This window comes from Musca autumnalis, unplaced genomic scaffold (assembly GCF_047663935.1).
Source record: "Musca autumnalis isolate F117 unplaced genomic scaffold, ASM4766393v1 scaffold_1, whole genome shotgun sequence".
Lineage (NCBI taxonomy): Eukaryota > Metazoa > Arthropoda > Insecta > Diptera > Muscidae > Musca > Musca autumnalis.
Window position 1 is genome coordinate 72254868 of NW_027411644.1, and position 16301 is coordinate 72271168.

General features: G+C 34.3%; 1 protein-coding gene across 1 annotated transcript; it reads right to left on the reverse strand.

Annotated features, from left to right (window-relative positions):
• Window positions 1–3738: 3738 nt before the first annotated feature.
• Window positions 3739–14493, reverse strand: rump (heterogeneous nuclear ribonucleoprotein rumpelstiltskin). The gene is made up of 6 exons (XM_073981321.1): window positions 14246–14493; window positions 13563–14089; window positions 9107–9248; window positions 7123–8088; window positions 4481–4616; window positions 3739–4404 (listed from the first exon to the last, which is right to left on the reverse strand). The coding sequence occupies exons 2-6, from the start codon at window positions 14066–14068 to the stop codon at window positions 4349–4351; spliced, it is 1806 nt and encodes a 601-aa protein (XP_073837422.1). The 5' UTR covers window positions 14069–14089; window positions 14246–14493; the 3' UTR covers window positions 3739–4348.
• Between the last annotated feature and the right edge of the window lie 1808 nt (window positions 14494–16301).

Consider the following 16301-nt stretch of genomic DNA (forward strand, 5'->3'; position numbering starts at 1 on the left):
GACGATGAACTGGTGCAAGATGCTATGACAATGAATTCGTGAAATCATGTGTCACTCCCTTGTAAATGTCATTGGTGATTCACCTAAATTTTCACCTATGACATGTCACTTGCACCTATGATTCAACTCATGATTTGTCATCGAACATTTTCCTGGGTTAATGTACATACATGACATCACTAACGCTTTGTCATGTCATATGCCACGAACAAGAAGGAGTCAAAATATGAAGGATTACCCCCTGTTTTTGTAACTTATTTTTGTTCGTTCGTCTATATTCGTAATAATTTAGGCATCTATAGCTCAGCCCCCAGAATACATACATACCTAATTTTTCGTATACCCGTTCCATATACAGCTAGGAATTCCTCATTTAAAAATCAGCGCTCTACATTTACGCTAAAGCGAGTAAATCGATCTACAAAATTTGACAATTCGTGTGAGAAGAATAATTTTTTTTACAAAAACAGGGGGTAAATTCATAAAGTAAAATATAAAAAAATATAAGAAAAACATAACAACAAGAAAGATAACATTATGAAATTGGTTCAAATGTTGAAGAAAGGAATTTAATTGAATGGTTACTCTGTATTGCGATGCGAAAGCAAATGCGATGCGAAAGTTAAATGCGTTAAGAGTACAATTTGGTACTCTGTATCACAAACGCAAACGCTTTCGCAAAATAAACGTAAAATATGGCAACGCTGGCTGCACAATGTAAACAATAACGAAGAATGAGAAAAAGAAATGTCAAAAAATTGTAAATAAAAACATTTTTGTTCGGTACGTGCGTTTTTAAAACTTGCTATTCGCTTATAACAAAAAAATTAATAATTATGGATTCGGTGGCGGAACGGATAACAAAGAGAAAAAAATGTTTCGTCTCAATAAAGATGCGGTTATGTACATACATTTAGACAACTAATGTATTGCAAATTGTTCGTTTATAGCAACAAATTATGTAAAAGCTATACGGTTTCTTGTGCAAATCTCTTGCTATTGGTTCTCAAAACAATATTCCATTTAACTATACCAAGTGTTTTTACGATTTATAAAAAACAGTGAAAAATAAGCATTGCCTAATACATTGGGTGACAAATAAAGAATTTGGAACAAGTGTCGTTTAGAAGCACCTCTCGGATTAGTCTGAAATTTTTACCATAGGTAGCCCTTGGTACCCTGATTATAAGGATATTTAATTTTCCAGAGCTAAGTTTAGACTTCCCGAGATATAGGTCTTAACATTTTTACTTGTATCACCATTATTACTAAAACCTATGAAATATGAGACTAGACGAAGAGTGTTTTCCAATGCCGCAAATAATAATTGTAATTTGATTTTTTTAATAATAATTTATTAAATTATTATACGTCAACATTTTAACAACATTTCCCTAAAAGAATAAACAATTCTAATATAAATGCAAGCATTTAATTATGCTAACTTACAAGATTAGTTTCCTTTGCGTTTGATATTTTGTTAACGCAAGATATTTGCGCTTATCGCACGAGTTTGACATACGCTTTCGTATTACAGAGTGCGGTGATACCAGATTTGCGAAAATTAGATGCGAAAGGAGATGCGAAAACGCATTAGAGAGTACCAATTACTTGATTCGGTACAATTTTTCTTACGCATCGCAATACAGAGTAACCCCCCGGATGTTTCACTTATTGTTCCACAAAACAAGTTCCACAAAATTTTGCTTGGTTTTCTTTGTATTCCTCAGCGCGTCTGTCGTTTAGGCCATTATCCAAAATGCAATACATATTAAACATTTTCATTACTTTTTGCCATTTAATGACCTTTAAATATTTGGTAACTTTTTTGCAAATTGCAAAAATTCTTCAGTGAATAAACAATTTTTACATATCTGTCAAAACAAAAAAACAGCTGTTACAGATGTTGCCACATATCAAACATTTAATATTTTTATCAATTACCAAGTATTTTTAAAGTGTATTGTTGATAAAAAAGTATTTTTCGTTTTAGAAATATTAACTTAATTAAAAATAAAGTAGTGTTTTATAAAAAAAATTACGAATTTAGTTATTGCAAAATAATTTTTAAATAAAATAATAAAATAAGTATTATTTGTGGTATACGATTACTTCGGGTAATCATCCAACAAAACCACCCAGACGAGGAGAAATCCAAAAAAAAAAAAAAAAATAAGGATATGGCAACACAAATTATATTTTCAAGGGTTCACAAAATGCGGCACTATTTTCAATTTTCCAACTTGTGAACCCTTCTTCACTTTTTTCGCTCCTCCCTTGTCATTTGTGATAGGTCGAGAAGTGAACTGCAACTCACTCGTGAGAATCTCCCTACGTGAGTATTCATGATCGCTATGTTTATTTGTTATTACATTTTTTTCGGCTTTTGCCATCGCCACGACTAAAAAAGTGATTTTTATTTATATTTTTCTTCTTTCAACTGGGATCACCAGTCCGTTTTTTGTTTGTGGGAATTTAGGGGTCGATTATGGATAGCAACTCAACTGTAGTTGCGTTGCCAGAAGAGAAAATCATACATTTATGGGCCGATTCCGTACAGCGAGGCGAGTCATGTCGCGTCGTCTATCGTCTCTGTGACAAAATTTAAAAAATGTACTACGTACAGCGATAGAAAATAATCGTCGATAACAAGTTATTTTTATTTTATTTTTATTCGTTAGTAAAAATGTACGGCGACAGCTAATTTGTTGTCGCCGGAAAATGAACATTTCGGCGACAAAATTTGACGACGTCAGGCGATATTGCCATACGGAATCGAAAAATTGCATTTGGCGACGCGACACGACTCGCCTCGCTGTACGGAATCGGCCCATTAAAATAAGTGAAACGACAGAAATGTTTGAAAAACTCATTCAATATCAGTGTTTTGAACCTTCAGCTACTAATTTAATTTTGAAAAAGTAAGAATTTCAATGTAGAAATTGGACTTTTTATCATTAAATTTGCTATCGGCAACGCAACTGGAGTTGGGATGCTATCCATAATCGACCCCTTAATGAAATTGAAACAACGTGGAATTGAAATTCGATGCGGATCCCATCACATCTAAAAACAATTCACTCGTTTTGGGCAAATCGTTTTCATTGCAAATCAAAGCTGGGATGACAACATTCGTTATCGGGAAAAATTATCGAGTAATTGAGCATAAATTTGCGAGTAATTTCTCGACGCAAAATTGCCTATCGTAAACAAATAAAATGAAAGATCTCTTATTGTCTTTTTGTTGAAAATGTAAAAATTGTTGTCTGTTGTCGTTTTATAGAAGAAAAACGATGTTAGTAAATAATTGGCAGCATTTTTTACACAATATAACAAGAGAAATAGGGGAAAGTACTTTGCAGTCGTTTTTAGAAATTGTGATAAATATAGAATTAAAATGCATGCAATCATTAACCAAAAATTAGTGTTTGCAGTCGTTAAAAAAATAAGTTGAAAAATAAGCATTTCTGCAAAACTCGATCTCTGGAAAACTCGATCTATAAACGCCAAAATAATGGGAAAGTTTCGTATGAAAGTTTCAGCGTGTGGCTTTAGAGTTTTTTATCGTGTCGAAATCCTTTTCACGAGCAAATATTAGATCGAATCGAAATCCGTAATTAGGCCCCTGTTTTAGGTTATCAACTTCTGGCTCAAGTAACTTCCATCCTTCTTTTCTCTCTCAATAAAGGAAAAAATAACCTTCTGACATTAATATCCAATAAAAACACCACACGCATATTTTTCTGAATGTAATAATTTGTATTCTTAAAATCTTGATTTGCTTTATTAATACATTCATTTGTTGTTGTTGGTATATGTATGTTCAAACACTACTTATCGATTTGACTTGGATAAAAACTGTACTGTTCTTGTTTATGGGATTTTGTTAAATATGTTTGCTTTTTTCAATTAACACACCATAAGGGACGACTATATATTTTTGTTGCAAAAAAAAGTTGGGGGTATTAAAAATGAGAATTTCCCCGAATGCCGTTCAAATTTGTTTGTTTTGTTTTTTTGTTTGTTTATTTTTTCTTTAAACATAATCACTTGCCATAAGTGATAAATGTTCAATTTTCTTGTTTGTTCTTCTAATTAAAATGAATGTCTGGTTAAAATACACAAGAGTTTCAACTTAAAAATTAAAATGTCTAAATGTTAGAGAAATCATATATTGTAAATAAGTTTTTTTTTAAGATTATATATACTATATCTGTATGTATGTAAAATTTAAGGGAAGTGACAATAGAAGTCAATGATTCATCAATGGAGAGCATCACTTCACATCTCAATGTTTCGCATTAAAACGAAGCCTTGGCAGGTGGGCGGGATGGTGTGTAGTTTTATTTTAGAAATACGTCACTTTAATAGTACGTCCATCCATGCGCGAACCATCCATAAGAGCTGAAAAATTTTAAGGAAGAAGAATTTGTTTGTTTGCTATTTCAATCAATTGAGGAGTTGTATGTTTGTTGCTTACCTATGGCAAGTTCGGCATCTCTTTCTTTAAAGAATCGCACCACACCCAAATCATTGCCACGAATTTCAGCGAATTTCACTTCACCAACATCTCTGAATTTGTCTCGCAGTGTTTGCCAAGTACAGCTCAAGGGAATCTAGGAAATTTACAAATGGACATAAATAAGATGAGGGTGAAGTAATCATGTGGTTATGGGGGTAATCATGAACGGCAATTCCCCGTGAATTGTTTCACTTTCTCCCTTAAGTTGCAACGGGGGAAAGACAAAGACCTACAGTGTTGGTCACAGAATTAGCACACCCCGTTGGGGCAAAATGATTTCAGTCGGCTAAGAGTTTTGATAGGGCAAATTGAAATATTTTCGTAAACAAAATCCTTTTCTATAATGTATTTAACATATTTAATGATATAAGTGGATAGTATTATCAGTGGTTTTTTGAAAATAAAAGTTTTGTGAAGACGCCCAAATTATCAAGGGGACATATAATTGGCACACCCTACGATTTTTCATTTAATTCAATTAATATACAAAAATTAATTTATATTGAAATTAATTCATATTCAAAACGTATTGGACAAATCATTTTTTGAAAGAAAAAATAATTTATCACCCCGGAATCTCAAAATATATCCCAATAGCGGACCATTTTTCGCAATGAACACTTAAACGTCAGAAAGTCGCCGAAACTTTAAAAACAAATGTACAATTGTATCTGAAATTATTGGAATTGTTAACCGATTACCGAAATTTAAATATAAAGTACAAAAACTTTTCAAAAAGTGTTTAAGGTCGATGATTCATTCAAGAAAATTTTCGATTTGTATGGGGTTTATAGAAAAAAGATCAATAAAATGCACCCTTATGTGAAGAAGGATCGTTATAAGTCCATTTGTAATTCAAAATTACACGTCTGAATAACACCAAGGACCTATCATTACAAAACAGCCAACCAAGCACTAGATGAACACGTAGCACATGGGTATGTTTAATGGTATAACCCCTTTCTGGCCATAAAGGATTTTGAGGTTTGCTGAAATTGGTTAAAATCCCTGAAAGTAGGCATATACTATTCAAGATAAATGTTTTCTGGATTATTGATTTTAAATTTAATCGTTTTAAGCTCCGGGAAACATATTTTCTTGCGGTCTCACTAGACTATCTCCTATTTGCCTTTTGTTTAGAAAATTATTGAAATTTGCGTAGGTACCATAGAGATGATCATATGTTTATCGTGGCATACACCACAACATATCGGTAAAATTCCGTCCAGATGGATAAGTATTTATAAAATCAATAGCTCAAAGCATCATATTCCAGTTTTTTAATGAAAATTTTTGTGTCAAACGGACTTTGCAGATGCAAACTGCTGGTGGGTACATCCCACTATTCGCAAAATTTACAAAGATGAACAAGAATATGATGTTTTATTTGATGTTTCTATGAACTACTTGCCTCAATTAACTTGTTTACATGTGAGAAAATCGGTAAAAAACACTTAAAAAAATGAAATTTCCATCAGTCCTTGGGACCTTCTGACACTGAAATTTCGGAGACTGGTGGAGAGTATAACTAACAGACTGGAACTTATTCCCAAACGAAAGGGATTTAAAACTGAATATGGACTAAAATATTGAAACTATTCACAATATTAGTGATTCTTTTAAGGTGTGCTAATTACGTGTCCAGTGAATTTAGGACATTTTTTACATTTTTGGAGGTTATTCAAATTGACAGTTATGTTTCAGTTTCTGTATTGCGTTGTATTCTTTAAGCATACAACTGAGAATATATTAGTACAAATACTTTATTAAATACAACTACTTTTGAAGGTATTTTTAGGCAAAATAAATATTGATAGTGGGGTGTGCTAATTGTGTGACCAACACTGTATATGTAGCCTTGTTTACCACTGATTTTATTTTTACACGTTATGTCTTGTTTTTCAGCTTTTGAAGATACTTTCTATAGAAGATCTCTGGTAATGATTGCCTTGTGTATAGAAGAATATTTTCAAAAAATCACGATATTTGATTTTTTTTAGAATATAATAATAATTTTAACTATTTAATTTTTTATTTATTTTTTAAATTATCGAGGATTTTTTATTGTTAATTATCGTGAACTTTTAAGAATATTTTTTTAAATAGCGTGGATTTTTACGAATATTTTTTTAATATCGTCGAATTGTTGGGATTTTTTAATAATAGTTTTTTAAATATCGTAGAATTTTTACGAATATTTTTTAAATATCGGGTTTTTTTTAGAAATATTTGTAAATATATTGTTTTTGTTATTTTTTTTTTAAATATTGTTTTAAATAGCGTGGATTTTTAGGTATATTTTTTAATCTCATTTTTGAGATTTTTTTAATATTGTGGATATTAAAAAATTATATTAGTATTGTTGTTGAAGATCTTCAATCTATACCGAAAAAATTAAGGTCTTCTATACACACATCTCCTCATGGTCTTCTTTCTATATTCTCGCTTGAAGTTCGCATGTTGAACATATTTAAAAAGACTAAAGCTAATAAAGAATACAAATTCTTTATCTTGCCCCGTGCTATAACAACTATCGTGTAAAAACAGAACTAGATAAGGTAAACTCAGGTCCCTTATTTGCTGCTATTCTATGTACTTACATTTTTAATTATGATTGTGTCCGATTTTCGTACATTTCCTGCATTATTGCCGGCATTACCACCCGAGCCGGAACCAAACATATCGAGTGCATTACCCGAACCATAATCGCCATCTAAAGCTGGTCCAGCATTACCGCCACCGGCACTGTTATATGCATTAAAACCGCCTCCTCCACCGGAGTTACCGGCTGGTGTATTAAAACCCGATGAGTTACCAAATCCAGAACTATAATTGTTGCCACCACCGGTGCTATAGTTGTTGGAAAGACCAGCATTGCCAGCTGCCAAAGCATCATCATTGCCGCCACCTTGTCCTTGTCCCAAGTTAATGCCCAAATTGTTGAGAGAAGTTGTCAATAGGGGATTGGATAGGGCAGCACCCAAACCACCAACAACATTTGTTAGAGCTGCCAAATTTAGACCCGAATTAGCATTTAAGGGCAAATTTCCTTGGGCCTTGTTACCAACTGGTGCAACGGGTGCCGGCTGTTGAACACCGCCATTGTTGCCAAACATACCACCAACATTGGGTCCAGCGTTACCCATGCCCATACCGCCATTACCTCCCATACCGCCACCCATTCCACCTCCCATATTGCCATTATTTACTCCCATTTGTTGGGATGAGTTACAATTTTGATTGGAATTAGGTAAATTACGGGCAACATCTTTCAACGGTTCACCATTGGGTCCCAAGCCGATGCCAACACCACCCAAACCTTCTGGCAGCTTAATGCTTTCACCCTTGTCCGGAATGCGATCCAAACGCACAGTCATGCGGCGATCGTACAGCATTTGACGATCCAACATAGAAATGGCCTGGACAGCTTCCACAGGATGATCGTATTCAATAACGGCAAAACCACGGCTATTACCATCCTTGTCTACAGATAAGTCAACACTCTGTACCTTGCCAGCCAATTTAAATACTTGTTTGAGTTTTTTAGTATCCACTTTATAGTCAAGCTGTATTGGGGAATTAAGGAAGAAGCAACAACAAATGAAAATTAATGAATGTAATTAAAAAATTATTGGGTCTACGTTTTCCACAGGTATCACAAATGGAACAATCGAAAATATTGAATAGTACTTATACGGAGGTTTACTAAAAATATTGTATTATTTTTCATGTAAGGAAGGCAGTAGAAGAAGAAGGTTCGATTTTTATTACTCCGGAACTGTAAGCAAAGTTAGCGAATGAAATGAAGCCCGTTGAATGAATCTGGCTGGGAATTGAAAATCGATTAAATATCCATGGATTATAGGTTTGATTTACTGCCGAACTATGACGACTAGAATAAAAGATGCGACCGGAGTTCCTTCGGAAAACATTGCAATAGGAATAACCATGCTTGGCTGTGTCTATATTGAGAATATTGAAAATTCGACCAAACGCCAATAGTAACAATAAAAAAATCAAATAAAAAATAAGCAAAAAGGGGAGTTAATTCTGCAAATTATGAAATGGTCCATTGTTCAATATTGTAGTGATAAAACAAAAAAGGCCCAGCATACGTAAAACAGCCATCCCTGAACATTGCTAAAAGAGATCGAAATCTCCCATGGAAAGTTTGCTTTCACAAGTCTGTTAGAAAACAGAAAACAAACTTCAATAATGCTTGAATTTGGAAATAATTAAATTAAAAAAGAAAATCTAACACTACACGGCTGGTACCAAGGATACAAAAAGACCGTGATTGGCGCAAAAAATCGTACAAAAAATGCTTTCATTTCGTAGTAAATATTCAGCCAAAGTAGAAAATAAGCCCCTTCTCAATGATTAAAAGATTTATATTGAACACATCGCTTTCGTAGACTTTTGTAATAAAATGGAATGCAAAATTCCGTCGAACCTTACAAATAAACGATGACAACAAAAACTTACATTTGCTTTATTCTTTTGTTTTTGTTATTTGTTTAGGATTCTTTCTACTAAGTCTTAAAAAAGAAAAACATTTTTTTGTAAAACAACAACAATACTCACATTAGCAACGAAAACTTTATTATGCAAAGGTCCAGTTATGCCAAGATTCTCCAAAAACGACGCTGAAAGCCCATAATAATTATAATTCGCTTGTGGGTTTACAAAATCATTAGACATCATGTTATAATTATTACGACCAGATCTAAAAGGGAAGATATCAACAACAACAATAGAGTACACGAATAAGAACACTTTTTGTTTGTTTGTCAAAGAAGAACAATAACAACAACAAGCTGAATTTAGGAAGTGAAATTAGAGGATCAATCTCACTGGATCAAATCAGGTACAATAAAGAGACAGAGAGCTGGAAGAAAATTTGTTAGGATGTTGGTGGTGTTGTACACAACAATCCTCCACATGATATTAGCGCTGCTGTAAATGTTGATTGATTTCTTTTTTGTTTTTGTCTTCTTAGTTACCAAAAATTGTCTAATTTCTTAGAAATAAAATACATATGCTTAGGGTAGATTGGAAAATAGGAATGCAAGTGTAACAAAATTACCTTAAAATAAGCTTAGACGTGTTTTTAAATGTCTTTATTTGAAATTGACAAAATACCTTCCTTATATTTAACAAAAACTTAAGTTGAAGTTCAACAAAATTTAAAAGAATTTTATAGTCGACATAGCCGACATCATGACACCCACCACACCACTTCTACGTACTGTACCTTATACAGGTTGTGTTTATTTTACTGATTACAACGGTATATTTTTTCTCCTGGAAAATGTATATTTCTCGAGATATAGGGGTTATTCTGAACGAAAATTTCCCGTGAGTTTTTGTCTTTCTGCCGTTTCAACTTCAGGGAGATAGCGAACAAACTCACGAGGAGTTTTCATTCAGAATATCCCCAATAGGCTTTGAAAGTTCCATAAATACCCATAATTGCCTTCAAAAATTAAAATTCTTTTCTAAATAGGGGGCCTTCGGCGGCATTTCAACAACTTTCTCTTATGGACAGGAGCAAATATCGCATTGCCAACAAAATGTTATTTTTTACACGAGAGGCTGCGCTATGGTTTACTAAATGAAAGATAAAGTTCGCAAACTTTCTATTTTACCAGTCCTTAATATTAGCAATATAACTGTCGAACGGGTCAACCGATTCGGTCCAAAATTTGGCTTTCGCAATATTTTATCCAAACTTAGTTTAAGTTCGAAGATGGGTTATATCGGTCCACTCCTTCCGATACCTCCCCCACAAAAGTTCGAAAATGCTCGGAAAATTTGTGCGCACGATAACTCTTGAAAAGGGAGTAACCGATTTGGTTCGTACTTTGCACATCGTGAAATTTCTACCAGATTTAAATAAAGTTTCAATATGGCTCATTCGGTCCATTCCTTCGGGTACCTCCCACACAAAATTTTGGAAAAGTTCAGCTTAGGAGCTGCTCTGGAACCGCTTTGATTTTCGCTGTAACAACTTGTATTCACTGCCCCCCATACGACGGTACAAGTTTCATCAGGGGCAAGTCCGTACTTCCTTAGAAAATAGTCTGAAAGATGGAAAATGCCCCTGTGACACCGTGTACAGTGGTTGTAGCACAAGATAACTCTCAAGCCGATTCGGTCCAAAATTTGGCCATCGTAATATTTTGTTAAAACTAAGTTTAAGTTCGAAGATGAGCATTATCGGTCCACTCCTTCAGGTACCTTCCCCACAAAATTTCAAAAATGTTCGGAAAAATTGGCCACGATAACTCTTGAAGGGAGTGACATATTTGGTCCATTCTTTACACATCCTAATATATGTATCAGATATAGATTATGTTTGAATACGGACTATATTTTATATTTGTTCACTCCTTCGGATACCTCCCGCACAAAATTTCGGATAAGTTCACTTTAAGACCTTCTCTCGAATCACTTTAATTTTTGTTGAGGCAACTTGAATTTGCTTCCTCAATTACTGCGGCAAAAGTTTTTTTCAGAGGCAAGTCCATACTTCTTTAGAAAACAGCCCGAAAGGGGTAAAAAAACACCTATGGCACCATATGTAGTGGCCGGAGAGCACGATAACTCCCGAAACGATCAACCAATTTGGTTCAAACTTTGGATCTCCTAATATTTGATTTAAACTTCTAAAATGGCCCATATCGGTCCCCTTCTTACGGTGGTACCTTCCACAAGAGTTCAATATTTGTGTCTAAGTGCATTTTAGGGTCTGTCCTTTGGTCCTGTTTACAGCAATATTATGTTTTCCGTGGACAAGTCCACGCTTTCAGGCATACTGGTCTAAAAATTATACGATGACCCACAGAAATGACTAGTGGGCGAGATATCTATCGAAAATATATGACTCCCTAAATAAGATCCACTTCCATATGGACTATATCGGTCCATTCCTTCAAGTACCTCCTCCACAACACTTTATAACTTTAGTCCTAAATCAACATTTTTGTCGGCAGGTTCAAATGTCCAAAAAGGGCAACAAAATTCTGAAAGGACCCCAGACATATGCTGAGGGTATATCTCCGTCAGCAAAGCTAACTGATACTTTCTTACTTGATCCATTTGAAATTCAACTCATTGCATATAAAAGCGAAAAAATTTGGGATCACGCGCGAACTGCGACATTTTTGTACTTTCAAGGCCCATATCTCTAGATTTATGGACTTCATCCAGGTTAAAAGTTTATGTTTACGTCCGGGAAAACAACCTCTATACGTGCTAATAATTTCAAAGAAATCGCAGGGCCGCGCCTAGACCCCATTAAGCCCACAATTTTAAAATAAAATATACAATATTTCATAAATAGGCTACCTTTTTTTGATGAGGGATTTAGAACTTCCACTTATTGACAGGTGAAAAAGTCGGCTGGCTTATTCCAATAGCCGGGCTTCGGACTGGGATTTAAGACTTTCACGGCCACTCGATTTCTTTTCAATTTTGGACTTCCAAGGATTAAATACCTATTGTTGTATTCAGGACAATGAAACCTATCTGTGATAAAAATTTCAAAATAATCGGTAGGTCCATGTAAACCCCACTCTATTTTCATAGAATCATCTGATTCGGGCTCACTTCTCCAGGACGTATAAGTAGCTTCGGGATCAAATTATAAGGGATCTGTTGTACTATAAACTGTTGGAATCAAAACGTAGAGGTGTGGTGAAGGGTATAAAATGCACAAGAGTTGCTACTGAATATTAAAATTATAAACAATTTTTAAATTTTTTTAATCGAGCTTTATGATCTATAATGCAAGTGAAAAAGGAAAGCCGACGATTCGAACCCACACACCCACCACTATGTGACATGCATGTTTCGCCTTCGGTAAAGGCTCTTCAGACATATCGGATGTGGAGCGGCTTCGATGTCCTCGAACTTTTCTTCTTTCAAATGCATTTTTGTTTTGTATTTTACAATTTTTAGTTTTCCAAAACAAATAAATTAAAACAGAATGTATGTTTAACCAACTTCAAGAAATATCTAAATACCTATTATACCAAAAGTTGAAGTAAATCTTAGACAATTGTTATAGGTATTATGAATCTATGAAAATTCTATTATCACAAAGAAAATATTGTATTAGCTTAGTAAGGTTGCAACAAATAAATCCATGTAAGATTTCTACGAACTACTGTTGATAATTTTCAGTCCAAAGCAGCCCAAATTAAATTTTTCAAAAGCTTGAAGAAATGTCATTTTATCAAAAAAGCAGCCCTCATAATTTAGATTTGTATGAAAAGTTAATTTTTATAGTAGACGGACAAATTTACATCGATTTAAAACGTTTGCAGGAAATTGTTTCATGATTTTATTGCACAATACAAAAACTATACCCGAAATGAATTAGGAAGGAAATCGGAAATGAACGGAAGAGAACATCTCCAAATCGATGCTATTATAAATATTAAAACTAAAACAAAAATACACAAATGAATACGTTTCCAAAATGAAAAGAGGAGTTCGTAACAAATGTAGAATTACAAGGCCCAAATGTAAAACGCTTTGTAAAAATGTTGATTGTTCTGCAATACCTGCAGATTTGTTTTGTTTTTTTGTTTTAAAAATAAGCTTGGAATAGGACAAGACAAACGCCCCAAGTATTTCTCGCTATGTCAACTAACATTTTGGTCCAGAAATTGAAAATATCTACACTACAAATGTCACAAATTTAAACGTTTTTGCTGAAAATGCATAAACACCCTGAGACACCCCTTTTTCCACCGTCGTAGTATACATACTTATGTTCTTAGAAAATGCTCAGGTAAAAAATAAACCCTACTGTACTTTTCCATCCAAAATATGCATTGAAAGCATTCAAAACAATTTCCCATGCAATTTTTAAACTAACCATCTAGGATATCACCAAACATCTGTAACCTTGAAAATCTAAGAAGTTTTTTTTTTTAAATATTGAATTTTTTCTGCGCAATCCACCAACAGCATAGCAGTTATTGTCAATTATAGCTACAATAAATAAATTTTCCAAAAAAAATATACTTACGATCGATCGTCATCTCGTCTACCACCGCCATAACCACCGTCATTGCCACCACCACGTCCACCACCCATACCACCGCCTCCGCCACCACCATCACGAATAATGCGTCCACATTGATCGCGTTGCTCGCCGTGATCTTCCTTGACAACCAATTCACGACCATTCACTTCATAACGATTCATTTTCTCCAATGCCTTTTGGACATTATCGGGATCTTTGAATTCTACAATACCACAACCTCGAGCCTTGCCATTTTCATCGTGGAACAACTCAACATATTCCACCGAGCCCACAACTCGTCTAAATAAATCCTTGAGGTCTTGCCAACGATAATCGTAGGGAATATTGGATATGTAAATGCGACAATTTCGTCTCTGTTCACGGCTTCGGTCACGATTACCTCCACCGGCAGCAGAGGATGTATCTGCATCGGAGAAGCGTGTTCCACGTGCACGGCCACGACGCTCACGATCCTTTTCACGGTTATCAGGACCAGCGTTATTTTCCATTTTATCCGAAATCTTGAAGCACTGTACAACAGAAAAGATATGTAAAAAACTTTTAATTATTTACTCAATAAAGAATCCCACCAACTTTGGGCAGAGTCAGTCATCGCCGTTAGCAAAAATAAAAATGGCGTCTCGACTTTTTTTCGGCAAAAATTAATGTTGTTTTTTATTTCTTACCTTAGTAATTACTTAATAAATTGCAAACTTCTTGGCTCCTCTCCGGGTGATCAGCAATATCCTGCTCGCTGCTAGTTAATATACTGTTTGAAAATACTAGAAAATTCAACTAATTTTCTTTTTGCAAAATCGACACCGATGGTAATGAACGCGTGAAGAACAAACTACAAGAATCACAGGTATACAGAAAATGAAAATTGCATCGTACAGGGTTGATATGAACAGGGTTGATATGTTTAGTATACTGTGTATTTATATGTGTGGTTAGTGTAGACGTAACGTAATGAAATTATTATTATAGTAGGCTGCGTTAACACAAGACGAACCGAATAAAGTGGGTACCTCTGTCTACCCAATCAGCTCGTTGGTTGCTTTGCATGCTTTCCAAATGTCAAAATTATTGCTTCACGACAGCTTTCGTTGGTATCACACATCGAATGTTGGCGACATTTGCTGAGTATTTCAGCTATGTAAAACTTCTCTACAAGTCTTATGCCACATTCTGCAACTTGCACTAAAAACTTTCCCATACTCTAGTATGTCCCTGTCCTCACTAGAGTGAATTTCATTAAAAAATTTCCTGAAATTAGTCGTTCTTAGCTCAAATTTCCCACTGCTGCAATTTTATGATTTTACTCTACTATGGAACGCGATCTAGAAATGCATAATTTCGTGTCAAAATTTCAGTGAAATTACACTAGTTTGACCCGGGACCTAAGAGCAACCCAAAACTTGCCTGTGTGTCGTAGGCGTCCAGACAACTGCATAAACAGTTGTAAAATTTGGAATGAAAAGCGTCGATTTCGTTTTGTTTTCGGTTCAGATATATTTTTTTCATGTTTTGTTTTCAACACAATTCAATTATTATCTCACTTATTTTTACAAGAATGTCAAAAATTTGTTAACCAAACTGTCTGTGAAAAAATGATGGGCAGCTGGGAGACAACCGACAAATTTATGTATGGGCCATTGTTATATGTGATCTTTTACTATCCGATGGATTTGAAAACCCAAAATAAACCAATTTGGTGGCATTACAAATATGATTTTTACATTGAAAGTTAATGCGAGAAGCTCCTCCTTGAAATTAAATCATCACTTTTAACTAAATCCAAACTATAACAAAAGGAGACTTATACCCCGGTTACACTATTGAAGGTTAACCCGCTGGGTTTAATAGATCCAGTGGGTTAATCTTTGTTTGTTTACGTATACATACAAAATAACTAATAAAGTCGTGTTTTACACTTTTCGTATGAGATATCGTCCCCTCTTTCCTCTTTGCTCATATTGGTATATTTTATTTCATGGTATCAAGCGTACTATTTGTTAAAAAAGTGTCTAATGTAAAAAAATAAATAATTTTATGATTTTCAAATAACTTTAGATTTATTAACTCCATAAAATCTCATGCGACCAAGCGTAAACGTGTAAAACACGACAAACTCTGTTGCAAAAACAGTTGAAACTTTGGGTACTTTTTGAGTAGAGTTGGATTTTTTTGCACAAATACCGAATACAACACTGTATTTTTGGTGGATTTGTGCCGGATTTAAAATAAACCCAGTCGTGAGAGGATTTAATTTTTGTATGGCAAATCTGGTCAGATTTGACCAGATTAAGCAATAAATCCTCATGAAGTGGGTTAACCCGGCAAAAAACTGTAGTGTAACCGCGCTATTATAAGCTTTGTTCCTTTACTTTTTTAATGGTAAGGGTGGTAAAAGAGAAAAGTGTCAAAATTGATCAAAAATGCTCTCTCATGAACATTTTTACCAGAAAAGTAAAGGAACGGAAAAATGGTAGATCTGGCTGCAATGTCAAAAAGAAACATAAAAAAAAACAATTTTCGTCTTTTATTTCACAGTTTTTAATTTAGTTTTGTCAGCGTTTGACTTTTGCTTCTGTTTTTCGTCCATTTTCTTTTTCATTGTGAAATAATCGTCAAACAAAAGTCGAAAAATCAGTTCTGCCATTTTTTACCTGCAGAAATTTTGCTGGTAGCCTGTGGTAGAAGAGAAAGCCATTTTCGCACTCCCTCTCCTCTCACTCTCTT